The sequence below is a fragment of the Brachionichthys hirsutus genome, chromosome 17, assembly GCF_040956055.1.
Source record: "Brachionichthys hirsutus isolate HB-005 chromosome 17, CSIRO-AGI_Bhir_v1, whole genome shotgun sequence".
In the NCBI taxonomy this organism is placed as follows: domain Eukaryota; kingdom Metazoa; phylum Chordata; class Actinopteri; order Lophiiformes; family Brachionichthyidae; genus Brachionichthys; species Brachionichthys hirsutus.
Window position 1 is genome coordinate 12,468,191 of NC_090913.1, and position 25,887 is coordinate 12,494,077.

General features: G+C 52.2%; 4 protein-coding genes across 5 annotated transcripts; 2 read left to right on the forward strand and 2 right to left on the reverse strand.

Moving 5' to 3' along the window:
* Positions 1-6,871: 6,871 nt before the first annotated feature.
* Positions 6,872-8,699, reverse strand: atpv0e2 (ATPase H+ transporting V0 subunit e2). The gene is made up of 4 exons (XM_068751245.1): positions 8,596-8,699; positions 7,260-7,307; positions 7,052-7,150; positions 6,872-6,973 (listed from the first exon to the last, which is right to left on the reverse strand). The coding sequence occupies exons 1-3, from the start codon at positions 8,697-8,699 to the stop codon at positions 7,057-7,059; spliced, it is 246 nt and encodes an 81-aa protein (XP_068607346.1). The 3' UTR covers positions 6,872-6,973; positions 7,052-7,056.
* A 526-nt stretch (positions 8,700-9,225) lies between these two features.
* On the forward strand, positions 9,226-11,086 carry LOC137907133 (galectin-related protein-like). The gene is made up of 5 exons (XM_068751444.1): positions 9,226-9,264; positions 9,614-9,691; positions 9,881-9,969; positions 10,116-10,299; positions 10,408-11,086. The coding sequence occupies exons 1-5, from the start codon at positions 9,226-9,228 to the stop codon at positions 10,549-10,551; spliced, it is 534 nt and encodes a 177-aa protein (XP_068607545.1). The 3' UTR covers positions 10,552-11,086.
* Positions 11,087-12,874: 1,788 nt separating this feature from the next.
* Positions 12,875-18,358, forward strand: aftpha (aftiphilin a). The gene is made up of 9 exons (XM_068750908.1): positions 12,875-14,305; positions 14,930-15,075; positions 15,149-15,278; positions 15,364-15,420; positions 15,508-15,630; positions 15,805-15,865; positions 16,332-16,415; positions 16,861-16,984; positions 17,080-18,358. Exons 1-9 carry the CDS (start codon positions 12,875-12,877, stop codon positions 17,219-17,221), a joined length of 2,298 nt encoding a protein of 765 aa, XP_068607009.1. The 3' UTR covers positions 17,222-18,358.
* Positions 18,359-18,879: 521 nt separating this feature from the next.
* Positions 18,880-22,620, reverse strand: LOC137907008 (ras-related protein ORAB-1). 2 transcript variants are annotated; one of them, XM_068751315.1, is made up of 6 exons: positions 22,457-22,620; positions 21,252-21,324; positions 21,077-21,172; positions 20,899-20,994; positions 20,047-20,178; positions 18,880-19,898 (listed from the first exon to the last, which is right to left on the reverse strand). In XM_068751315.1, the coding sequence occupies exons 1-6, from the start codon at positions 22,468-22,470 to the stop codon at positions 19,701-19,703; spliced, it is 609 nt and encodes a 202-aa protein (XP_068607416.1). In that variant the 5' UTR covers positions 22,471-22,620; the 3' UTR covers positions 18,880-19,700. The 2 variants fall into 2 exon arrangements, 1 of the variants encoding a protein (XP_068607416.1); XR_011105910.1 differs by having other exon boundaries at positions 19,761-19,898; positions 20,047-20,402.
* Positions 22,621-25,887: the final 3,267 nt, after the last annotated feature.

Consider the following 25,887-nt stretch of genomic DNA (forward strand, 5'->3'; position numbering starts at 1 on the left):
GTTAAAACAGGAAATGGAATCTGTTAATCCCGTTTGTTTCCTCTGATGTGGATTTTATGACTGAGGATCCCGTTTGATGGGTCGCCACGGCGACCGCCTCTCTTCTATTAATATTGCATACTATTGCATTCTGGTCTTTTTCAGTGACGCTGCAGCTCGGTTCCGTCCTCCTGCACTGGACCGGCGAGGCCCGTCCAGCAGTCAGAACCGGAGAACCCGGCGGCCGAGCAGCTCTGAGACGGAGACGTGATGAAACACGCACACGCACACACACACGCACACACACACACACAATACCCGTGCAGCCAGCAGAGCAGCTGACCCGGTTCAGTGACCTCAGTGACCTCAGTGAAGTGAAGGTTTCCTGGGCGGTGGTGACGCTGCTTTGGCACGCCTCGTGGAAAACACGCCGTGCACGCCAACCCAGAGCGGGCCGCGCACGGCGCCGTGCGCTTGCACGAGGATTACGACCTCGGTGCGTCGACACCAAACACCGACGCCAGGTGACGGTCTGCATGCGTCCACGCCGGTTCGGGCTCGGGCCTCCTCGTCTGCTGCTCAGGTGAACGGCCGTGCACCGATGTGCTCGGCGCCGGTCCAAAGGTAAACACGCTGGCGAGTCCACGGCGGGACAAACGGGAAGCAGAAAAACACGTCTTCATCTCCCAGCGCCACCGGTACCACGACCCCGCCGGTACCACGACCCCGCCGGTACCACGACCCCGCCGGTACCACGACCCCACCGGTACCACGACCCGACCGGTACCACCGACCCCGCCGGTACCACGACCCCACCGGTACCACAAACCCCGCCGGTACCACCGACCCCGCCGGTACCACGACCCCACCGGTACCACGAACCCCGCCGGTACCACCGACCCCACCGGTACCACGACCCCGCCGGTACCACAACCCCACCGGTACCATGAACCCCGCCTGTACCACGACCCCGCCGGTACCACCGACCCCACCGGTACCACCGACCCCACCGGTACCACGGAGAGACGAGCCAGGAGTGCATGAAGGGGCCGTGATGGCGGAGAGGGGGGGGGGGAATTAAACCGAAAAGGGAGGAATCACAGCCCAAAACGATCAAACGCACCGACCCGACGGGATGCCCCGCCCCCCCCCGCACCGTGTCCTTGGAGCTCCGTTTCCCGTGACGATGGAGAGCCAAAGTGCCCCCCCCCCCCCCCGCCGCCGCCCAGCGCGCGTCCTTCTCTCCCTTCCGCGGATGAACCTGCGCGGCGTGACGGCGCCGACTGTCCGCGCAGCTGGAGAGACGCGTGGAACCGGAGCGGGGAGGAGGAGGAGGAGGTGCCGTGCACGGTGGGCGCGTGTCCCGCGTGGCACGAGGAGAAGCGCTCTATTTCACCACGCACATTCACGCCTAACGCGTTTTACTGGAGAGAAATCAAAGAAGTCCTACCAGAAGCCGCCGCCGCGCCGCACCGCGCCGCACCGCGCCGCACCGCACCGCACCGCACCGCACCGCGCCGCCGCGCCGCCGGGATCCAGCGCAGACAACAATAAAATGGGCGCAGCTGGCAGTGCCACCGGATGTCCAGCATTAATAGTTAATACGGTAACCGTGGACCGGCTGAATGCGCGAACACGCGAACGCGCACTATTCCTGTCCGCGCCGCTTCGACGTTAAAGTTGGGAATCAAGTTTGGCTGCTGTTTGTCCACCTGCCGGTGCCGCTGCCCGGTGGAGGCGGTGACGTCACCGAACAGCTACCCCCGGTTTAGTACTGTAAAACTGAACTTTACGCACCGGGAGCGCCGAGCTGTGCGCGAATTACGCAGCGATCTAAACCGCGAAATAAACAAATGACCGACGTATGACGTCACGTGCAGCTTCCCGGTGTTACCGATCAATGCCAGAGGTTGCGTTTGAGTTTTTAAGCCCCCCCCCCCCCCCCCCGTGCCAAGGAGCTGAACGTGCGTGAAAGTAGCCATGTTTGATCCCAGAAGCGCGTTAACGCACGAAACGTTTATTCCGTCCTCGCCGGAAATATTTGTCAATAAATTATCGGCCGTTAAACTCGGTATAAATGCGCGTCGGAAGGGGGGGGGGGGGGGGTGTTACCGTGTCCTCGGATGTCCCCGCGGAGTTCAGGCTCCTCCGGACCGGGCTAAAATGTCGGCCTCGGCCTCTCCGGTTAACGCGCACCATCCACCGGGGGGAGAGCCTGCGCGCTCACGGTCACGGTCACGGCGGAAGTTCGTTCACCGAGCTGGCCTGCATGGCGGCGGAACGGGACAGAGAATACGGTAGTCGGAGCGTGAAGCAGCCCCCCTCCTCCTCATGCCCCCCCCCGGAGCGGTGTTAATAAAGTTTCAGCAGTTCTGAACGTCCGGCTACACGGTGGACACTTTGATCCACTTTTGAGACACACAAACACACCGATGATGGAGGCTCTGTGCTTGTGTGTGTGGGTGTGGGTGTGGGTGCCGCGTTTAGACGCGCGTGCCAGCGCGCGCCGGCGCGCACCGGACCGGTCCGGTAGAGAAGCGAGTGCGCAGAGACTGACCTGGTCAAAGTAAGGTGCGTTCAACTGTAATAACAGTGAGGCCTCGTCGGCGGACGGGGGGGTGGAGGGGGGGGGGAGATCAATAATCCCGCAGAACGAACGTCAAAGCGCGTCATTAGCGCGTGATCGGGCTCCGGTCTTTCAAAATAAGAGTCACCGTAAAACATGGGTTTTATCAGGCGTCATCAATAATCGACCAGGAACGGTTTAAATAATACGATTAACAGATTCAGTCTGATTTCACATTTATTACTATTATTGAAGACATCGCTGTCATCATCATCATCATCATCATCATCATCATCCTCACTGCCTCACGAGATTCTGCTCCTCAGCATCTGAACAACATTTAGGGTGACGTTAAACACGCCTATTTAACACGCCTATTTAACACGCCTATTTAACACGCTTATTTAACACGCCTATTTAACACGCCTATTTAACACGCCTATTTAACACGCCTATTTAACACGCTTATTTAACACGCCTATTTAACACGCCTGCCTCCATCAGCCTGTATAAAACACTTTAGTACATCAACTACTACAAAACACAGTCATCAGTGTCATGATGGATCATATTAATTCACATTTGACAAAATGTCTGAAATATTTAACATTCTTTCAAACTAAAACCTGATTTTAGCATGTTTAATATTTAATATTAATATGTTTAATATTAAATATTTATATGTTTTATGGCGTTGGCAGTTAAACATCTTTTTCGTCTACATTAAGAAAACCAAAAGATTTCTAGATGAATTTTCGCTTCGACATTTATTTTGAAATGGAGACTGCACCGTTTCCGGTTGAACGCTAGTAGCTGTTAGCTTCATTCACTGAAGACTGATTTGTTGTTTTTTTACGACACCGTGTCGTCAGAGGGGCGGGGTCACACGACCTGTCTTTCAGGACACGGGGAGGATCGTGGCCGTGAACCCGCTGACCCCGCCCGTCCTCCGGGTGTGTTCGAGTGGAGCCGCCCGCAGGAAGCGCTTCCTCATCCGCGTGAACCGAGCAGCGGGGCCCGGCGGGGCCTCCGCCACGGCGGCTCCGTCTCAACCGTGAAACAGACTGAATCGTAAATAAAAACATTAGACTTGAACACGTGACCCTAAAGCAGGTCACGTGTTCCGCTCAGCCAATGAGCTAACAGCGTCTCTGAACGTTGTTTACAAACAAACCCAGTCAACAGGAAGTTCCTGTGAAGTTCTGCTTCTTCTAAGGAAGAAAAGGCTTTAAATACTAAAAACCTTTACAATTATTCTCAGAATTCTGACCAAGAACACTGAATTCAGTTTATTGATCCAGATCATCACACGGACCCAGTTTTAGCCTTTGAATATTTGAATATTGAAATATATTTTTTAATCTTTAATACTACATCAATCCATGAGCAGGAAATGTTTGTACCGTAAGTTTGGATTTTTAAATGTTTAATTTGCCCTTTAAGTAAAAACGTCTGTTTTTTCACACACTTCGCTCTCATTGCTAATGATCTAGCATCTATTAGCTAAAGGGTGAATTAGCTCCCTGCTGTCTGCCTTCTTACCCCCCCTGGAGGAAACGAGTTCGTTTATGAATATGAGAACACGAGCTGTCGGGGGTGCCAGTGTGTGTGTGTGTGTGTGTGTGCGTGTGTCTGTGTGCGTGTGTGAGTGTCTGTGTGCGTGTGTGCGTGTGTGCGTGTGTCTGTGTGCGTGTGTCTGTGTGCGTGTGTGTGAGAGTGTGTGTCTGTGTGTGTGTGTGTGTGTGCGTGTGTCTGTGTGAGAGTGTGTGTCTGTGTGTGTGTGTGTGTGTGAGAGTGTGTGTGTGCGTGTCTGTGTGCGTGTGTGTGAGAGTGTGTGTCTGTGTGTGTGTGTGTGTGTGCGTGTGTCTGTGTGAGAGTGTGTGTCTGTGTGTGTGTGTGTGTGTGAGAGTGTGTGTGTGCGTGTCTGTGTGCGTGTGTGTGAGAGTGTGTGTCTGTGTGTGTGTGTGTGAGAGTGTGTGTCTGTGTGTGTGTGTGTGAGAGTGTGTGTGCGTGTCTGTGTGCGTGTGTCTGTGTGCGTGTGTCTGTGTGCGTGTGTGTGAGAGTGTGTGTCTGTGTGTGTGTGTGTGTGTGTGAGAGTGTGTGTGTGCGTGTCTGTGTGCGTGTCTGTGTGCGTGTGTGTGTGTCTGTGTGCGTGTCTGTGTGCGTGTCTGTGTGTGTGTGTGTGTGTGTGTGTGTGTGTCTGTGTGTGTGTGTGTGTGTGTGCGTGTGTGTGAGAGTGTGTGTCTGTGTGTGTGTGTGTGTGAGTGTGTGTGTGCGTGTCTGTGTGCGTGTGTGTGAGAGTGTGTGTCTGTGTGTGTGTGTGTGTGAGTGTGCGTGTGTCTGTGTGCGTGTGTGTGAGTGTGTGTCTGTGTGTGTGTGAGAGTGTGTGTGTGCGTGTCTGTGTGCGTGTGTGTGTGCGTGTGTGTGTGTCTGTGTGCGTGTGTCTGTGTGCGTGTGTCTGTGTGCGTGTGTCTGTGTGCGTGTCTGTGTGTGTGTGTGAGAGTGTGTGTGTGCGTGTCTGTGTGCGTGTGTCTGTGTGCGTGTGTGTGAGTGTGTGTGTGTGTGAGAGTGTGTGTGAGAGTGTGTGTCTGTGTGTGTGTGTGTGTGAGAGCGTGTGTGTGCGTGTCTGTGTCTGTGTCTGTGTGTGTGTGTGTGTGAGAGCGTGTGTGTGTGTGTGTGTGTGTGCGTGTGTGCGTGTCCTGCTGCTGCTCTCTGCATCGATGGCGCTCCATCAGCTCTCGATGCTTCTCAGCCGATCGATCGATTGCACAAACACCGTTGGGTTCACGCTGCAGTAATGAAGGCAGCTAAATGTATTGATTACTGTTTAACCAGCTGATCACGTATTGGAAGCATCTTCTTCACAGGCAGGGGAACGGGAACGATTTCACCTTCAGCTTTATCTCGAGGACCTTCTGGAGGCTGTAACGGAAATGACTTGAGCTGGCCTCGTCCTTCATCACCAAGGGAACGGCAGCAAGCCCCCCCCCCCCCCCCCCCCCGGTCCATGTTCCAGGGCGAAGCGCCGGGAAGAACGCCACCGAAATCAGGATTCTACGCCACGTACATTTTATTTAGCTTCACAGAAAACAGCAAAACAAGTTGACACACAGGAGCTCACCTCTACAACAATCAGATCTGTGGTTTATCGTAACCATGGCAACCCTCTCACACTTGAAGTCCATTCGTGCTGCAGGAACATTCACCGGACAACCCCCGGACGGTTTCTACAGCCGAGCGCTGAAACGGCAGCTTCTGCCACGTCGGGATTTCTGATGCTTTTAGTTTATCGTTTCCATGGTTACAAGTAGAATCTATAGGAATTCAGTGATAAACGTTCCACCTCCGAAGGAAATCGTTTCACGCTCGTTTGTAATGAGACCGGAGGGACCAGGAGACAATCAGGAGATCAATCAAATCGGGGAAATCAGTCTCAGCTGTTTTATATCTAGAAGGATAAAGATCAGAGTTTCTCAGTTTCTCCTGAGGACAGACCCGCCCGACCGTCAACGGGTGACCCAAAGTCCACCCGGGAACGTCCGGCTCCGGATCAGAGGGAACCGTTGGATCGCACTCGGCTGGACACGCCCACTCGGTTAGAACGGGGGCGTGTTCTCACTCGGCTGGACACGCCCACTCGTTCATCCGACCCCGGCGGTTAGACGCAGACCGACAACGAGGCCTGAGAGGGACGGCGCAATTTGGTATTTCTAAAAAGTAGCTGTATTTTGACTGGAAGTATTTTTGGCTGAAGCAGAGTGGTTTCAGAGAGGGGGGGGGGGGGGGGGTCGTCATGGTAGCGGCCCTGAAGGACTCATCACAGCATGGACAGATGTGACCCACTGGAATCTCCTTCAGAACAAAGCATGTCAGCATTTTACTGACTGCAGTCTCTGGACCATCCAACCTCCTCCTCTTCATCATCATCATCATCATCATCATCATCAGCTCCCAGCTGTTCTGTCAGACTGCAGTCAGGAAAACAAACTCTCTCACGTCTATTACTGTTCGATTAAACCTGGGGGGGGGGGGCTCCGATTCAAAAATCCCAACAGAGCAACCAGCAGCACGTCAGAGCCCGAGATCACCATGGCAACGAGGACGGAGCACAGGTGATCGTGGGAGGGGCTTTCACTCACACACACACACACACCACAGATAATAACAGTTATATAACAGTGAAGCTCCATCAGCTGGACAAATCAATACAAACACGTTTAATTCATGTTCCCCGGCAGCAGGAAGGTAAACGATGTCACCATGATGTCACCATGATGTCACCATGGTGACATCATGGTGACATCATGACCCGCCGCACTGTTGTTGTGTGTGTGTTTAATAATCAGGAGTTAAATAAAGTCCAACCAGCCTCAGGACAGGGATGAGGAGGAGGAGGAGGAGGAAGAGGAGGAAGAGGCATCAGGTCACCTGGAGCAGAGAGAACAGATGTCATATGAAGGTCAGATCAGGTGACGCCTTCAGGTGCCCCCCCCCCGATCAGCTCACCTGGGTCACTCCCAGAAGTAGCGCAGGTACCAGATGGTTTCGTTCTTCAGCTGCGGGCCGAAGAGCGGGTTGGTCTGGGCCAGGAAGGCTATCAACCAGCTGGGGGGGAGAAGGGGGGGGGGGGGGGGCAACACAGGCCGTCTTTGGGTCCTGGGGGGGCTGCTTCACTTCAACAACATCAACAAGAACAAGGCGGCGCTCTACTCACAACAGGTAGCAGCAGACGGCCGTGAGGACGAGGCTGGTGACGATCACCCTGCAAGGAAACAGAAGGGTGAGGGTTCAAGTCCTCAGGGAGGGAGGGGGGCCCACAGAGGGGGGGGGAGGAGCACGGACGCAGCGTTAGCGTTGAGGCTAGCGATGGAGAAGGACGGGAAGGTCAGACGTTTGGGAGACAAAGTCAGAGAGACCAGACTATGATGGTTTGGACATGTCCAGAGGAGAGACGGGGACGATATCGGTAGAAGGACGCTGAGGACGGAGCTGGAGCTGCGTTAGGACAGATGGATTATCGATGGACGGACAGGCGGGACGGACGGACGGACGGAACGATGGATGGATCGATGGACGGACGGATTGATCGATGGACGGACGGACAGGCGGACGGACGGACGGCCGGAACGATGGATGGATCGATGGACGGACGGACGGATGGATGGATCGATGGACGGACAGACGGACGGATTGATCGATGGACGGACGGACGGAACGATGGATGGATCGATGGACGGATGGATTGATCGATGGACGGACGGACGGATGGATGGATGGACGGACGGACGGATGGATGGATGGACGGACGGACGGATGGACGGACGGACGGATGGAACGATGGATGGATAGATGGATGGCTGGAACAATGGACGGACGGATCGATGGATGGATGGATTGATCGATGGACGGACGGACAGACGGACGGACGGACAGGCGGACGGACGGACGGCCGGAACGATGGATGGATCGATGGACGGACGGACGGACGGATGGATGGATCGATGGACGGACAGACGGACGGATTGATCGATGGACGGACGGACGGACGGAACGATGGATGGATCGATGGACGGATGGATTGATCGATGGACGGACGGACGGATGGATGGATGGACGGACGGACGGATGGATGGATGGAACAATGGACGGACAGACGGACGGACGGATGGAACGATGGATGGATAGATGGACGGACGGATCGATGGATCGATGGACGGATGGACAGACGGACGGATCGATGGATCGATGGACAGATAGATGGATGGATGGACAGACGGACAGACAGACGGATCGATGGATCGATGGATGGATGGACGGACGGACAGACGGACAGACGGACGGACGGATGGATGGAACGATGGATGGACGGATCAATGGATGGATAGACGGACGGACGGATGGATGGATGGATGGATCGATGGACGGACGGACGGATGGATGGATGGATGGATCGATGGATGGACGGACGGACGGCGCTCCGGGCCTCCCTCGCAGGTGCAGCAGCATCACGGAAGCATCAGCAGCGGTAATCTCTGCGGTCAGACACCTACCCCCGGTTGGGTCCTTTGGGGACTAGAAACGGAGCCACGCCCCCCACCAGCCCCCACAAGGTGGTGAAACAGATCATCGGCAGGGCGACGGAGTGAGACACCATCGCTTCCGTCCCCGAAACCCGGAGACGCGACGAATCGATGTCCGCTTGTCCTCCTGGCAGTCGGAGCGTCAATGGCTGCTGGGCCGGAACGTCGCTTCCGCAAAGTCCCGCCCCATTCAGACAGTACGACATATGATTGGTCCGGAAGATGGCCCTGCTAGTTTCTGATTGGTCACATCGATCAGTACTAAAGCGAACGGGATTGGACAGATGTCAGCAGACTGCACGCAAAAGTGTGCGTTTTCCATCTTCTGAGAATAAATAAAAACATAAACATGAAAGAATAATTAAATATTTTTGTTATAATAATTAAATATTTATGTATAATATAATCTACAACCGTTAAATTGTCGTTAAGGGCGTTTCGACCATGATCCATAAAATAATCTGATGGGAATATCTCCTGGAGCAACAGGTGACCTCGTTATTAAACAGGTAGCAGGTGGAGCGGCACCGCCCTCTAGTGGACACAGGTGCGCCCTGCATCAGCGGCGTCCCGGCGCAGTCCGCTCGTCTTCAGATCAACATGGCCGAAGCGCGCAGAGTGACGGCGCCGGGCAGGAAGGTGAGTTTCCGCTCCTGAGCCGCAGGTAGCAGGTGAGCGATGATGACGAGGGACGACGAGGAAGCGCGCCAAACACTGCAGCACGTGACCCGGGCTTTTATTCTGTTTCTTAGGTGAAGTTTGAGGTGAAAATAAGTTCGATGAGTTTTAAAATAACCTCCTGGCGTCACTGCTGACGTAAAGCTGAGCAGAGAGTCGGAACTTCCGGTTAGATTTAACAAAATAAAAGGAAGTTCTGACTGCCATTTAAGCTGCGTCCTCCTCGGTGTTTTTATTTTCATGCCAGAAGAAAAACGTGTGATAAGTTTTAATTAAAGACACAGCAAATAAATGCCCCCCCCCCCGACAGAAATGGGTGTTTCCACACCAAAGTTCTCCTGAGGAACTTAAAGTTGGAATCAGCGACGGAGGTGCTGAGAAAAAACAGGTAATATTCACACTCAAACACAGACTGATAGAGAAGCAGCACAAAGATACGAAGACAGGAACAAAACAAATGATAGATGTGAAATTTATGTTTATGTTTATAATAAAAACTGCTATAATATTAGCCCAAATACTTCATCGTAGTCACTTTAACGTCCATGTCTCTGTATTTGTATTTGTTATGTACTAGGTGGTTCCTTTCAGACGTCACATCACAGGTGGGATGCAGCCGGGGAAGAGGCTCGTCCTGTTCGGCACCGTGGACTCGCACCCGGACAGGTGACCTCCTCTTCATCACCCTGCTTGGTGTGACTGAGGAAGGTGTGGGTGAAAGGCTGATCTGAATTCAGGATTAGCTTCCTTCACTTCTTTCCTCTGTGATGCCAATCATCAGGTTTACAGCAGCTCCCCCCCCCCCCCCCCAGGTTCTACCTGGGGCTGACGTGTGGCTGTGGAACTTCCACTGGGGGTTGGCCCGACGTGGCTCTGGAGATCTGCGTTCAGTTCAAGGAGCAGCAAATCCTGCGGCGAGCCTGTGTGTCCGGATCCTGGGACGAGCCCATCAGAGACGTCCCGTTCTTCCCCTTCATCAGAGCCCAGCCCTTCAAGGTGTCCACATCTGTCCAGCAGCAGGACAGGACAAAACCAGACAAAACCAGCTTTGACTTGTTGCCCAGTAGGGAGGAGTCTAACTGTCCGGTCCGGTCTCCCCTCCAGATGGAGATCTTCTGTGAACAGAGTCGGTATCTGGTGTTGGTGGACGGCCAGCAGCTGTTCGGTTTCAGCCACAGAGTGACGTCCCTCAGCGACGTCGACACGTTCTGGATCAAAGGCAGCATCGCCGTCACGAAGCTGGCCTGAACCGGAGCTTCCTGTTGAACCGGTTAGGGTTCGGCTTAGTTTAGGACAGGACCTTTTATATGTGATACACATGATGTCCTATTCTGTTACACTTTTAACTCTATCAGTGTCTTTTAGAAATGAATCTAATTTTTATTTTATTTTTACAGTGTTGAATGTTTCAGGTCCAGGTGACCCTCTGCTTTTATGAAATGTTTCTTATGCTTGTCATAAACACACTAAAGTGTTTCGTTCCAGGGTTTCACTGTGTGTTGATATTTTAAATTGGTGGATACCTGGATTTCTTAACTTTTCCAATATATGTATAATACTACACTTATTGTATTACAGGTATGTATTAATTAATAGTCATTAAGAGGTTATAACATGCCAAAAACACTACGTGCTATATTATAGTATTTTGTGAGTTATCTGCCATAAATTCAGCATTCTAAATTATTTTTACTATTATTTTATTTTCTCTGGCATTTAACTAATATTTTTCAGCGATTTTAATAAATACTTGCAGATTTGTAATATTTTAGGTTTTATATTACTTGCCGTATATTTTAATAAATCTTTATTATTCTAGCTAACTTCTTGGAGTATATAAATATTTTCTCAGGATAATAATGTTTTAATTCACATTTCTGACATTCTACCAGATATCATTTGTCATGTTTTTATTTTTTTTATGACGAAATTATACTTTTTCAGTTACAGTATTACTAATGTCATGTGGATCAACTCGTCCTTGGCTCCTACTATGGTGACGGTACGACCTGCCCCATTAAGCCTCTGATTGGTTTAAACGACAGAAACGTCATACGTACAGCATGGAGGCGTTCCGTTGACTGGCTGCGTGGGAGAGTCTTAGTTCGCAAGCCAATCAGAAGCCGGGCACGGTGAGTCACGGTGTCACCGTAATGGGCGTGCTTACGTCGCTCCGGTAACGGTGTCGGTGCTCTGATGTGTACCGAACACTCTACCTGTTCAACACGGAAAGTTTTGGAAGAACCAGCAGCCTCTACCTCCCACCGCGGTGCATGCCGGGAGATCCGGAGGCAGGCTCGCGCTAGCAGCGGCCGGCTGACCCAACCTTCCGCTCGTTCCGTTCCGTCCTGCTCAGCTCAGGTGGCTGAACCGGACTACCGATGGACGTCACCGTCTTTACCTGAGTCATGGAAACCAGCGGAGAACAGCTCACGGTCAGCCGGCGCGCCCGTCTGCTCCTTCCGCTAACCGAGACACCGGCTGTCCGAACAGGCTAGCTAGCTGACGAGCTCACGCTAGCAGGAAAGATGTTTGTGATCGTGTGTCGGCTAGCTGCGTAGTTAGCTCAGGTAGTTCTCAGGTGTGTGTCGTGGTGTCGGGTTACTCGCCTTTAAACACCTGAGATTAATCACGTGTTCATTATAAACCCGGCGAACCGAAACAACTAGTGCCGTCCGCTTTTTGCGACACGGCTAGTTTAGCTTAGCTGCGCTAAGCTAAGGTAGCTTCCATGACACCCAATCTGTAATCGAACTGTGTCGGCCTCATGTTCCGCTCAGCACCGACCAGGTTGGTCAACCGGTCCACGGGTCCAGGTGTCCTGCAGCGCTAGCCCAGCTGTTAGCCTGCTAAGCTACATGCTTGATAAGCTACGTCGGCCTCCGAGCTTCTCTGACGCGTCAGGTGTGGAGCTAGTCCGAGGTCCGAGACGGAGCTTCTCGCAAGTTCATGATATAAACAGCTGTCGCTGTGACGTCATTCTGAGAGGCGACGCTTATGACGCGTTAGCTAATCCAGCAACATCTGCTGGTCCCGTCTGCCGGTTCGACCCGGAGCGGAGCCGTCCTTCCGGAGCCGCTTCCAGCTCCACCTGCTTCCAGGTGTTCTGTCGAATAAGGCCAACAAAGCAAACGTTGTAGACGTTGCTGACGTCACTGCCTGCTCAGGTGTGTGGGTGGGAACGCAAACACAAGTCAGGACGTCATGTTGGTTTCAGACGCCTCAAGGGGTTAATTATTGTTTAAGGTTTCGACTGATACACGAGTTATTTGTACCTAAACGTCACGTGAAGTTAAAGTTACCTGGTTAGTGGCTAGTTAGCTGCACGTCTGAAGCTGACGCCTCGTTCCGTTTATTTCAGGTCAACCATAAAGTGTTCAACTCAGATTCAAGTCAAACTGATGTTGTGTTATTAACACTCTATTACTGTCTATTACTGTCTATTACTGTCGGTCCGAGGCCCGTCTGGCCCGTCAAGCTGATTGGTCACCGAGCCGTCCTGAGTGTGTGTGTGTGTGTCTCACGTCCCGTCTCGCTGCTGCAGGTGCAGCCAGGTGTCATCCAGCGCATCATGGAGCCAGATGTCGTCCGCATGTACTCGTCCTCCCCGCCCCCCCTGGACGACGGTGCGGAGGAAGACGAAAACGACTTCGGGGACTTCGGCACCTTCTCCGGCGTCCCGAACAGCATCAGCTTCTCAGAACTCGACACGCCGACCACTTTTAACCAGAACCAAGCTCTTACGGCCACCTCCCCGCCGGAGCCGCTCAACGGCAGGGGGGGGGCGGGATTCAGCTCCTCCAACGGCACCCGCAGACCCAGCAATGAGGTCTCCAAGGCTAACGGGCCGGCGCCGGAGAGGCACCCGGGCAGCGGTCCCTCGGACAGGACCGAGGTGAGGAAGGCCGTTGCAGTCGGGGGCGTCGTCAAGCCTCCCGACTGCAACGGCGGCGGCGCAGAGGTGCTAACGAACGGGTTTGTGCCACTCAGTGTTCAGGGAAGTCCTTCGTTGCAGAATTCTGTCCAATCGCACTTAAGGGGATCGTCCACTGGGGACACCGAGGAGGACTTTGCAGACTTCGCTGCTTTTTCAAATGCTGAAGGACAAATCAGACAAACGGCCTGCGAGGATTCGGACGGCCCCCCGGGGTGCAGCTGGCCGGCGGGCGACCACGCCGTAGCACAGGGGACGACTTCAGAGAACACTGTCAGGGACACGGGCAGAACCGGACCGCCCAGCTCCGGGTCCTCGGACCGGGGCCCCCGCACAGATGCTGTCTCTCAACGAAGGGACGCCGCCCTCGCGCAGGAACGCTTGTCCTCAACGGCAGCTTGCACCGACGCACCCGTCTCTCTGAACGGGGTGGACGGGGACGGGGACGGGTCCAACGACACGTCGCCGGACGCAGACAGCAACAGCGACATGGGACAGTCCGACGAGAAGGGGTCTGGCACCGAGACGGAGACGGAGACGTCGTTCGGCCGGGCGCTGTCGACGGACGCCCTGGAGGAGTACGGCGACATGAGCACCACGGGGTCGGCGCCCTCGCCGTCTCTCCTGGGGGAGACCACCCTGCCTGCCGACGGCAGCCGGCTGGCAGAGGACGACGGGGACGACGAGGACGACGGATCGTTCGGGGGTCACGGCTTCGCTGATTTCATCCAGACCGGCTCGACGCAGGAAGCTACGAACTCCAACGACAGCGACGACTTCGGCGACTTTAACTCTCCCGAGCTTCAGGGCAGGGAGGGGGGCGGGCTGGCAGAATCCCCCCCAAGTGACAGTTTTGGGAATTTCAGCTCAGCCGCCGAAGGCGTGGACGCAGGGTGGGACGCCTTCGGGGAGCAGGAGGGGGAGGGGGAGTCCTGGGCGGCATTCAGCACGGAGCAGACGGTCGCTCCTCCTGCAGAGGAGGAGGAGGAGGAGGAGGAGGAGGAGGAGTGGCACGAAGGTGGACTTCCTGCAGTCAGTGAGGAAACCAACAGGACAGACAGACAGCCGGTAAGAACTGGATGATAGTCATGTAACAGGCTCATTATTACACGTTTATTGTGACTGTTACACGTTTATTATGACTGTTACACGTTTATTATGTGACTGTTACACGTTTATTGTGACTGTTACATGTTTATTGTGACTGTTACACGTTTATTGTGACTGTTACACGTTTATTGTGACTGTTACACGTTTATTATGTGACTGTTACACGTTTATTGTGACTGTTACACGTTTATTGTGACTGTTACACGTTTATTATGTGACTGTTACATGTTTATTGTGACTGTTACACGTTTATTATGTGACTGTTACACGTTTATTGTGACTGTTACACGTTTATTGTGACTGTTACACGTTTATTATGTGACTGTTACACGTTTATTGTGACTGTTACACGTTTATTGTGACTGTTACACGTTTATTATGTGACTGTTACACGTTTATTGTGACTGTTACACGTTTATTATGTGACTGTTACACGTGGAGGCGTTTACCTTTTAAACCCGGGTGACTCGGTGACCCGGCTCTAGACCAGAACCCAGAGACCCGTTTGAATCAGTCCAACCTGCCTGATGAGGGGACTGAACGTCCAACGGCAGCCGTGTCCCCGTTCGTCTGTCTCTGCAGGCGTCGCTGTCCCGCCGCCTGGAGAAGCTGTTCCAGACCAGCTTCCCTCAGAACGCCGTCCCCCCAGTGGAGGACCAGGTCACGTCCCTGGGGACCCTCTTGGCACCTCCTGACCATCCAGAGGAGGAGACGTCCCCCTCCCGCAGGTATGTCTCTGGTGACGCCCCCCGTCGGCGCTGACGTGGAGATGTGAGGACGTCGCTGCGTTGTCACCGGCAGGTCCCCGGGTCTCGGCGTGTGGACGCAGCTCCGGGACGTCACCGAGGCGGTGGGCCTCCGGTACCAGTGGGGGGGCTCCCACTGCAACAAGACGCTGCTGTGCTGCCTCGGCATCGACACCCGGAACATCGTAAGTGTGCCGCGGCGCCGCCGGGGCCCCGGGGGCCCAGGGGCCCAACGCCAGCCTTTCTGAGTCGCTGCTTTAACGCCTGCAGCTGTTCACGGGACAGAAGAAGCAGCCGGTCATCGTGCCCATGTACGCCGCCAGCCTGGTGAGCCCCCCCCCCCCCCCCCATACCTGTCCGGTTTGAGGCGGAGCTGGAGCACGTCTTCTCACGCTGTCCCTCACCTGTCTTCAGGGGATGCTGGAACCAACCAAAGAGCCGGTGAAGCCCGTCTCTGCAGCAGAGATGATCGCCGCCATCGGCCAGGCCCCCCCAGTGGACCCAGAGAGCGGCCCCTGCCCCCCCGACTCGGTCCAGGTGGGCCCCCGGGCTTTTGTGTCCTTCACACTCGATCTAAACTCGGTTTACGGGTCCACCGCTCTTTACTTCCCCTGAGCGGATCGATCACCGATGGGGGAGGGATCTGGGCCACACTAGGACCTCCCACTCACCCCGCCTCCGAGGGACTGACCCGTCTTTGTCCCCCTGCAGGAGGCGCTCCCCCCTGTCCAGTTCGACTGGAGCAGCAGTGGCCTTACCAACCCTCTGGACGGTAGGTGACGCCTCCTCCCCGCCTCTGCTGCCGGTCAGCCAATCAGACGGCGTGTCTCCGCTGGAGTCAAAGATTAACGAAAGCTTTGATGAAGGAAAAATCCACGTTCATCATTAAACGCGAGGATCCCAGCGGGACGGACCCTTCTGCTGCAAACAGTCATCAGCCACAGGCCCCGCCCACGTTCAGAGTCGGGGGCTGGTGGCCGTTTCTCCATCCTTCCCATATAAAGCAGCCAATCAAACGAACCGATAAAGGTCGGACTCCGTTGGCCCCGCCTCCACGACCCCATTGGCTCGGTTCCCCTTTGAGAACCGAGCCGCCAGAGGAACCTCATCCTGAGACGTGGATCTTTCCTCGAGTCTTCTGAACGTGATCCGGTCTGACTCGCCGCACGTTTCTGTCCTCTCTCTCTCTCTCTCTCTCTGTGGTTGTTAACCTCGGTCGCCCCCCCCGGGTCTTACAGCGAGTGGCGGCTCGGCTCTGTTGATCCTGGACTTCTTTGGTCCCGTGGAGGATTCAGGCTCCACCAGCTCAGCTTCCATCCCAGGTCAGCAGCAGCCCGCCGCCTCTTCCTCTTCCTCTTCCTCTTCTTCACTTCTTACACACAACCCTTCTCTGTGGGAGACGGATCAAAGACGTCCCGGCTGGTCTGGTGGACGATCTTGATCCGGTATCTGTCAGGTGTCCCCGGAGACGGCTAGCAGCCTGGAGCTAACTAGCAGGAGTCCTTCCTGGGACAGCCAATCAGCTCTGAGCAATAAGGTTCCATTGATCAACCGGACCGGTCTGTGACCCGTCCAGCTGTTCATCCGATCACGCAACACCCCCCCCACCTCGACCGCAGTTGGTTCAGTCCTCTGCCACACCTCCAGCAGGCGTGTCACAGGAAGACGCTTCACCTGCGTGATGGCGGACGGCCGCGGGCGTGTTTGACTTGCAGGCGGGTTCACGCTGAGCGTTTGTCTTGTGGGTGTCTCCTGTCTCGCCGCCAGGCGTCGACCCCGAGCTGTTCGAGCTGACGACATCCAAGATGGACTCCGGCGGCGCCGGGAGTCGGGTGGCGGATGCGTTCGCCCGCCTGATGTCCACCATGGAGAAGACCAGCACCTCCACCAGGTCAGGGCGGCGCTTAGCTAGCAGTTAGCTTCTATATGCGTACAGGTGTGTCCGTCCACGTCTCACACCTGTCCCGCTGTCCCGCCGTCTGACAGGAAGCTGAGGAAGGAGGAGAATCTGAGCGCGGAGGCGGCCGAGGTGATCGCCGCCCTGCCGGACCTCTCCTTCATGCACGCCAAAGTGCTGATGTTTCCTGCCACGCTGACGCCGATAGGCTCTCAGGCCACGCCAGACTGAAGCCCCGCCCCTCGTGCTGTCATTGCCCCGCCCACTGCTGAGTGACTCTGTCCTTTTTATGAAGTCTTCTTTTTTTCCTTCATGTTTTCACTCATTTTAAATTTGCGCTTCCGTTTCAAATTTTACAAAATAAAAGCATTTATCACAACAGGAAACGGCTCGGAGGCGGAGCGTTGCCCCGGCGACCCGCAGATTTAACGGAATAGGATGAATTTATAGAGATGCTAATTTATAGAGGACATGTATATAATCAGGGATTTAAACCGCGTTGTCTTTGAATCATGATTTCCTGGAGGAGTTTCCGTCTGGCGGGAGACGAGCGGAATTCGTTTAAATTAATACATTTATATACTTCTGTGAAATCTCTCTCTCTCGACTTGAAACCACACTGCCTGCGAATCCGGCTGAATGTTTTTACCTGATTCTCCCGCTTGAGCCTCGGCGTCGCTTTCATCCGGTCTGTCCTCGTCTTCTGTCCCTCCATGGAGTTCATTTCCTGCTAAACGTCGACAAAGAAAACAACACAATCTGAGGTCAGACCCAAACTTGACAACGATCCTCTTCAGAGCGTTCCGGGGGGGGGATGTCACCCGCGGCGGGCTTTACGGGGATCCTCCTCTGGGGCGTTGATCCGGATGTCTTATTTGAACCTCAGCGCATTTCCGGGGCTTTGGCAGGAACTAACCGTGTTTTTTGTCTCTCTGATGTTTTGGACCGAGCGTGTCCTTCCTCGGTCGTGTCCTCTGTTACCTTTTGTCGTCTTCGTCAGTAAAATCGGGACCTTTTTTGTTACAAGCCACTAAATCTGGAGTTTCTCAGCGGCGAGGACCGACTGGCATCAGAAGGGAATTTCGGGACCAAGTTCTGCCTCGGCGTGTTTTTATCTTCGTGCTTTTCGTTGTTACGCCCGTTCCGTTTGCTCATACGACTGTCGGCGCCGTCTCCCCGGAGGATTTTGCACATTGTAAAGATGAAATGGATGTAATCACAGTTCTCTGTGGCTTTAGACTGTAACATGTACGGGAAGATTCCTATGGAAGAGAAGCTGAATCACTTGAAGAGCCTGTCGAAAGGTCACCGTGCACGCCCAGGTTCTGTTTGAGATGAAGTGTGTAAATTTTACTTTTAGTGTACACAAGAAATTAAATAGTTATCTTCTCTGCTGCCGTCTGTTCCTTCGAGCGTCTGCGAGAAAACAGGAGGCAACATTTAATTAAAATGTTATTTGCCATGTAAAAATCATTTCAGATAAAATCCATTAAGTTTAGAGTCCAGCAGGTGGCGACAGATTTATATTTTGAACAGATACCCTGACTTGAAGACAAATCGAGGCATTTCTGCAGAAACTGGACTCCTCCCCCTTCTGCCCCTGCAGCTGCCACAGACCCCCCCCCCCCCCCCCCCCCACTGTTTTGAAATTGAGGGTCCTTCAGTCTCAGATTAAAAAAAGAGGGGGGGTCCTCAGCTGGTCCAGCCATCAGCCGATGCTCATTGACAGGAAGCCAGCATCGCCCCGTCTCACTGTTGCAGCAACGACCTCGCCCGGAGGCGGAGCTTCCTCTCAGCTCAGGTTCCAGGTGTCTGAAACAGAGGCGGAACCCAGAGGCGCGGGAAGGACGTGCACGGGACAGAAAGAAGACACCATCAGGACCAGCGGCTATCAAAGATCTCCTTCATCGTTTTAATCGTAGATCCGTGCCACAAAAGGGGGCGTGTCCTCCGCCACTAAAACACGCCCAGGTTTCAACTCCAGCTACTTGTCATGTCATTCTCTACACCGCTTACATTATGTATAAATATATACAGTTTGATAGATGACTCTGGGGCGGGGCGGGGGGGGGGGGTGCTGATGGCTGACGGCCCGCCTTCCCAATGCAGCACATGCTTGTCGCATCACGAACGCCAGCGGCGCTCTGGGAATGTTAAAGTGTGTGAGAGAAGCGGGGAGGGGGGGGCCGAGCACCAGGCGCCGAAGGCATCGGTCCGAGTCCCGCCTCGACGGCACGGGGACCGGTAAGGGGCGCCGTGGTGACACCGGAGCGGCGGGTCATGTGACCTGAACCCGTCTAGCATGCATGATTCGGCTTTAAGCATGTGCTTCATTTGAGGTGCTTCCTAATTCACCCCCTCCCCCCCCCCCCCCAGCTAAATAAAGACAGCCTTTGTTTTACAGCTTGAGAAAGGGGGGGGGGGGGGGCGGTGGCAAAGGATCAGAAAGCAAAGAGGGGCATCAATTGTTCTAATATAGAGGGGGGGGGGGGGGGGGCAGACGTGTTCCCAGGGTGGGCGTGTTTAGGGGAGGAGCCACCGTGGGGGGGCGGGGGGGCTTACCGTCCTACTGCTGACTGAAATGCTGTGGTGTCGTAGCTGCACACACACAATGACAAACTGGTCCGCTCAAAGCCCCCCCCCCCCCCCCCCTCTCTTTCCCTGTGGAGCGTGGTAACAATGAGACTGGTCGTGGGTTCGGGGGGGGGTCTCAGCAGCAGCCCCCGGACGAGGTGTTGACCGGCTTGCTCTGGATCTTCACGTTGGACTTCTCCGAGGCGCCGGCCGTGGCCCCGGGGCCCATCCTCCTCTTGATCTCGGCCGCCATGGTCATGAAGGCTTGCTCCACATTGGTGGCGCTCTTGGCGCTCGTCTCCAGGAAGGGGATCCCCAAGTTATCGGCGAATTCCTGGTGAGGGAAAGGGAGTCGGTTCAGAACGGGGCGGGTCCAACGTCAAAACGGAGCCGGACGGATGCGTTCTGAAGTCGCTGCACGCTAAAGCAGAGAGCTGGGGGGCGGGGCTTCGTCTCATTACACGCCCGTGAACCGAACTGACCTTGGCCGTCGTGGAGTCCACCACCTTCTTCGTGGTGAGGTCACACTTGTTGCCGACCAGCAGCTTGTTCACGTTCTCGCTGGCGTAGCGGTCGATCTCCTGCAGCCACTGCTTGACGTTATTGAAGGACTCCTGCAGCCGGGAAGGAGAGACAGCAGGAGAACCGGGGAGGAGAACCGGGGAGGAGGAGGAGGAGGAGGAGGAGGAGGAGGAGGAGGAGGAGGAGGAACGGACGCTCTGCTCTCTTGAACGTACGTCAACGTCCCGTTAGACGAGATTAGCAAGATCCCGGTGCTTTCCTGATAACCGGGAGGCAGAGCGAGCGGCGTTCTGCTGATCCTCCATCGCCTCTCGGTCTGTTTGAACCCGACACATTTTTATTCCTTGTTATTTTCACTAACTTTACTAATATTCTTCAAAGACCACATGTCTCTTCACTGTAACTGTTTATCGTATAACATGCACTAAAGTTTATTCTTTTTTATCTTCCTTAATTACTCATATTCCCATCTCATAGAACCCAAATCCAGTTATGGACACGTTGCGGTAATGAGAAATTTACCCTTAAATGTAAAGAAAAACAACAAAATTTATGTTTATTTTGGTAAATTTAAATCATGAGTAAATAGTACATTAAGAGATATATAATGGTATCCTTAATATTTTGATAGCATTAAGTTTTATAATCAAAATGCTTCATGCCACCTTGTTAGTCTGGTTTTGCGAGAATCATCCAGGTGTGTGCGCAGGTGCGTGCGCAGGTGCGCGTGCAGGTGCGTGCGCAGGTGTGCGTTTGCCCAACATTAGCGTCGCCCCGTGAACGCTAACATGAAGACACTGAAGACGACTGACCTGATCTGTGACATCATAGACGACGATGATGCCGTGCGCTCCTCTGTAGTAACTGGAGGTGATGGTGCGAAACCGCTCCTGCCCGGCCGTGTCCCACTGAAAACACAAAGCGCAGCCCGTCAGCCCGGAGCCCGCCGCCGCGGACCCACGGCGGGCCGCCGGGTCCGGTCCTCCTTACGATCTGGAGCTTGATGGTCTTGCCGTCCAGCTCGATGGTTCTGATCTTGAAGTCCACGCCGATGGTGCTGATGTAGCTCTCTGTGTACGTGTCGTCCTAGCAGAAAGAAAACACACCGCTGGGTCTGGGAGTCGACGCCGTACCGGCCGGGCTGAAGGCAGAGACGGGAACTCACTGCAAACCGGAGGAGCAGACAAGACTTCCCGACTCCAGAATCACCGATGAGGAGGAGCTTGAATAAATAGTCGCTGGGAGGACAGGAGAGAAAGGATTACCGTGACGTCTCAGGCCTCTGGGAAGATCGTGTCTGAAAATGGGAAACGCTTGGAAGGAGACGTCCCGTTTGTTGAATAGACTTTTATTCTTTAAATATGACTTCTCATACATTTATGATTATTCCAGCAATGTGATCATGTTTTTCTTGCAGTATATTAACCTCAGGCTCCTGATTTTACTTCATCCTGTTCATATATGATCATTAATGTCTTTTTCTTGTAAAATTTTAACTTTTTCTTTCTGAAAATATTACTCGATTCATGTAATATTTGGACTCGACTGTTTTCACTTTATAATATGACTCTGCTTCTCTTAAAATTTAATTCATGTAGAATTCTGACATTGTAATATTTCGATTACATCATAATATTCCAACTTGTACATTTAAGCATTTGTTGGTGTGACATTGGGGAATATTTCGACCTCTTTGAACCCCCATTAATATTCCATTGTATCCTGATTTATTCCTCCCTCCACTGACATTTTGTGACGTCATAATTACAACCACGACGGCTGTAATTGATCCATTACGTCATGAACCGTCCGTGCAACAGCCGGATTACACAACTGACTCCACATCAGGAGAAAATTGAACAACTTCCTGTTTGGGGTTGAATTTTCCACCCTTAAAAACTACAGTCGTGTCGACGGGAAATTAGATTCTAATGAACTCCGTGTTTATTAACATTACTTTATTCTGAATTTTCAAACTGTCACGATGACTACGAAATGGAATAACTATAAAAAACACAATCTTAAAGTGTCAGGTAACGCTACGTAGCTATCCTGATAGCCTATTAGCAAAGGAGGCTACTCCCATCCAAGTTAAGGGAAGCTAACCGCGTAGAGGGAACACCACCGATGAATCGATTTAATCCTCGTTATATCGAACAGAAAACGTTGGCTAACGCGATAAATGTCATTTGACGGGACGTGTCCCGCACCGCAGCCCGCAGCCCGCTAATCTAGCACCGAAGACAAAGCAGCTGGCGTTCATTTTGTAGTCCATAGATCCGCCTAGCTAGCTAGCGTTAGCTTAGCTTCCCTGGCTAGGCTGACAGCTCAACCGGACCCGTCACGGACGACACCAGAAAGGCCACTTACTATTCGGGATTCATGGTTGTCTGCGGGTTATAAACTGTTGTTAGCGTGAATTCAGGCGGATTCTGTGGCGGACTAAACCCGGAGCCGGCCTCGCAGTGAACAAACACCGTAGTTCTCTCAGGAGCGGGCTAAACTTGTCGTCGCAGGCAGAGCGGCATAATCGAATCAAATATGGCTGCCAGCGATACCCACACGGAAACACCAGCGCAATGAATCATGGGTAGCGGAGTTTTACTGCAATGGGCGTAAACGAAGCAAATAATGATATCAAAGATGGCGATTTATAATATGCAGGAAGTATTCAGGCCTTTTAGCTTTTGTGTTTTTAATGTGTTTTTCTGGTTCCCAGTTTTTCCCAGTAGAGACCAGTCAGAGGAGAACTGGTTCCTGGTGCTGAAAGAGTCCGAACACAAGGTGGCGACAGAGATCCAGTTGGATCAAACGGCGCAGAAACGCTTCACGAATGTCGACGTTTACATTTTACGGTTTTTGGGTTTTATCTCTGCCACTTTAATCAAACTGATCAATAAATGACAAAGTGACTTCTCTTGTATTAGTGTGTTTAAAAAGAATAAATCATTTTACAAAAGATGGAAACATTATTCCGCATAAAAATACAGGTTTTAATTTACATTTCCACAAGACCCAGAAAAGAATGTGCAGCGTTCAGAACATCTGGATCAGATCCAGAAGGTTTAAATGCTGTTCTGTGGAGCCGTGGAACCGAACTGGACCTTCTGGGTCTCTGGATCAGCGGTACTGTTTGGGACGGCAGCACAAGGGTTAATGGGTCTCCAGGAGAACCTGCGGGCATCGTTCTCCCATTCAGAGCTTCATTAGCTGCATGTGAGGAACATGCAGGACAAACACCTGCAGCACATAAACACAACATAAACGCAACCAATAAATGGGGCTCGGGAACAACAAGGGGCCGGCGTGACGTCACAAGGCCCCTCGGAGGCCCCCTCCGCCTGCAGACGCCACTGACTAACACATTTGCACTTAATGAAATGGGCACGTTCTTATTACCACGTAATAAAGCGGGGGGGGGGGGGGGCTGCAGGCCCCGCTGTGCCTTTACTTTGAAGGATCCTGTTTTTGAGGGAATTCCACCTTAAAACCAAAACGAATCAAAGACATTTCTGTCTCGTTAATTCTAGTCTCGCATGCGTGTCTTCGGCGCGTGCGCGCCTGCGAGAACGCGCAGCGAGCCTCTTCTCTGAGGGAGGAGGAACGCGCTCCGGCGGAGCTCCGACGGGGATTTGAACGCACCTCGGCGCAGCACCAGCGTCTCACGGCCCGGCTCTGAGCGGGTCAGCGTGACCCCCTCCCCCCGGTCTAGATGTGAACGGATCGTATCCGGTTGTGCGGAGCTGGAGGCCGGGCGCAGGACTCCGTGCGCTGCTGTCGACCGGGTGCCGGTTCCCGTGCAGAGCGGAGCCCGTGAGGATCCGCCGCGGCGGCCTCAACACCGGATAAACTGCTTGGCGCCCCGGTACCGGTGAATTGGATGCGTTTATTGCCCCGCAGAAGTCACCTGGAGTCCGGGCGGAGAGGAGGAATCGATGGCGCAACGGGTGCGTAAAAAGCAACTTTGTTGCGTGAACAAGTTCGATAAAGTTCAGTAATAAAGTTAATTTAAATTCATGGACATTTTTAGCATCAAAAAGCGAGACGATTTAAACTTTAATATCTCAGATTAAGTTTAAGTTTTAAGAACAAACATCGTCTCGTGACAGCTGTTCAATATTTAACCTTTTAAATGAACAAACTAATTATAATCTTTAACTGGAGGATTAAAACTGTTAAAGTGTTTTAAACCAAACTCTAAATTCATATTTACGGGTTTACATGTAAACGCGTCCGTTAGTTCGATGAATATTAACCGCAGCTTTTATCAAAAGCCGTTTTAAGAACCAGTAAAAAGAAAAGTAAATATTAACTGTAGCTAATTTCTTTAAGTGCTATAAAAGCGCATAAATGCGCAAAACGGAACACTTCTCTCTTTTTGAAGGAAGTTTCCTTTGATTAATGACAGAATAAAAACTATTAAAATAAGAATTGGAAATGTAAAAAAACAAAAAGCTCTTTTTCTATAAATGTGGGTGGATGTATTTAAACTAAATAAATACACTTTATATTTAAATAAATAAATACAATTGTAAGCCGTGTTCTAAGAAGCAACAAGTTTAAAGTTCGGCTGCAGAGAAAACTAAAAAAACCACGGCTGAAAAATTCATGAAGTCATTTATCCAACGTTTTCACATTTGCAACAGTTTGTGAAAGTCACCGTTTAAATTGATTCCTGATCAAAGAGATTAACGAGCCGCTTTAACGTTTTTTAAACCGGCTCGATTCGTTTCACGAACGAGGCGAGCCGTTTCTTTAAATCTAGTCTTCGGGTGAGTTAAATAAAAAACACGTCATTAAAAGTCAGTCAAAGAAGAAGAAGAAGAAAGTAACGCGTTTCACTTCATTGATCAGTGATTATTGGATACTTTTACACTTGTAAATGGTAAAATTATTTTACCACAAAATGTCTTTATTTGTCTGAAATCATTATTTTTTATTTTACTTATCGTTTGACCAAATATTAATTATATATATATATATACATATTATAATTATAATATTTTTAATTAATAAAGGAAACGTTTAGTATCAGTTTTTCTGATATTCACTTTTGTTGCACCGTGTTTTTAAAATAGTTATATATTTGTGTACATTTATTTGTGTACATATTTCCCTGTCTGATTGTTTCCCTTTTCTGTTATTGGATTGATTAGAGAAGCTGTGCTTTGTGAAGTGTTTTTATTTATTTCTAATGTTTTTTAATTCGTTTTTTTTAATCACAGTTTTTTTCCTGTTAGAGTTTTTCTTTAATGCGTGGACATCTGTTCATTTAATTATTGACAGAATATATTAAATGTGAATGTTTAATAGACTCGTTTTAAAAGTTGAGAGTAATAATTTTTCGAAGTTCGTTTTTAGAGGCTAAAAGAATATAATGGTAATAGCAGAGGACATTGTTGCCTAGCAACAATGTTTTCTCTCCGTCTTGTGGTTCGGGTATTTTTTTTGGTTGGAAAAGTGAGGCCTGTTAGTCCGTCTTGATTTGTGCATCTGGTGACGTCATTTGTTTTTATTGTGACGTCATGAACTCCTCACGCTTCTTAATGCTGTGTGTTCATCATAGTCAGCATTCATGTTTGAGCTTAGTTCCACGCTTCCGCAGGAGGTCAAAGGTCACACATGTCCCGTCTTTGTGTTCCAGTACGAAGACCTGGCCCACTACGGGGTGGAGGGGGTGGGCGGGGCTTACGGAGACCCTCGCCACCATCCCCACCACCGCTCGCTGCAGGCCGTGCCCCTGGGCGCCGGCCCGTACCCGCCTCACGCCCAGTCCGCCCACATCAGCGGCGGCGTGGCCC

What these genes read in the sequence shown, in the direction of transcription:
- LOC137907133 (XM_068751444.1), top strand. Translation starts at nt 9,226, where the DNA reads ATGGCCGAAGCGCGCAGAGTGACGGCGCCGGGCAGGAAG. An exon ending in TGACGGCGCCGGGCAGGAAG is followed by an intron (nt 9,265 to 9,613) that starts GTGAGTTTCCGC and finishes CCCCCCCGACAG; the next exon opens with AAATGGGTGTTTCCACACCA. An exon ending in TCAGAGCCCAGCCCTTCAAG is followed by an intron (nt 10,300 to 10,407) that starts GTGTCCACATCT and finishes TCTCCCCTCCAG; the next exon opens with ATGGAGATCTTCTGTGAACA.
- aftpha (XM_068750908.1), top strand. Translation starts at nt 12,875, where the DNA reads ATGGAGCCAGATGTCGTCCGCATGTACTCGTCCTCCCCGCCCCCCCTG. An exon ending in GAGACGTCCCCCTCCCGCAG is followed by an intron (nt 15,076 to 15,148) that starts GTATGTCTCTGG and finishes TGTCACCGGCAG; the next exon opens with GTCCCCGGGTCTCGGCGTGT. An exon ending in CCTTACCAACCCTCTGGACG is followed by an intron (nt 15,866 to 16,331) that starts GTAGGTGACGCC and finishes CGGGTCTTACAG; the next exon opens with CGAGTGGCGGCTCGGCTCTG.
- LOC137907008 (XM_068751315.1), bottom strand. An exon ending in GTCTGCTCCTCCGGTTTGCA is followed by an intron (nt 21,173 to 21,251) that starts GTGAGTTCCCGT and finishes TCTTTCTGCTAG; the next exon opens with GACGACACGTACACAGAGAG. An exon ending in AGACCATCAAGCTCCAGATC is followed by an intron (nt 20,995 to 21,076) that starts GTAAGGAGGACC and finishes TTGTGTTTTCAG; the next exon opens with TGGGACACGGCCGGGCAGGA.
- atpv0e2 (XM_068751245.1), bottom strand. Translation starts at nt 8,699, where the DNA reads ATGGTGTCTCACTCCGTCGCCCTGCCGATGATCTGTTTCACCACCTTG. An exon ending in CCCAAAGGACCCAACCGGGG is followed by an intron (nt 7,308 to 8,595) that starts GTAGGTGTCTGA and finishes GTTTCCTTGCAG; the next exon opens with GGTGATCGTCACCAGCCTCG. An exon ending in GCCGTCTGCTGCTACCTGTT is followed by an intron (nt 7,151 to 7,259) that starts GTGAGTAGAGCG and finishes TCTCCCCCCCAG; the next exon opens with CTGGTTGATAGCCTTCCTGG.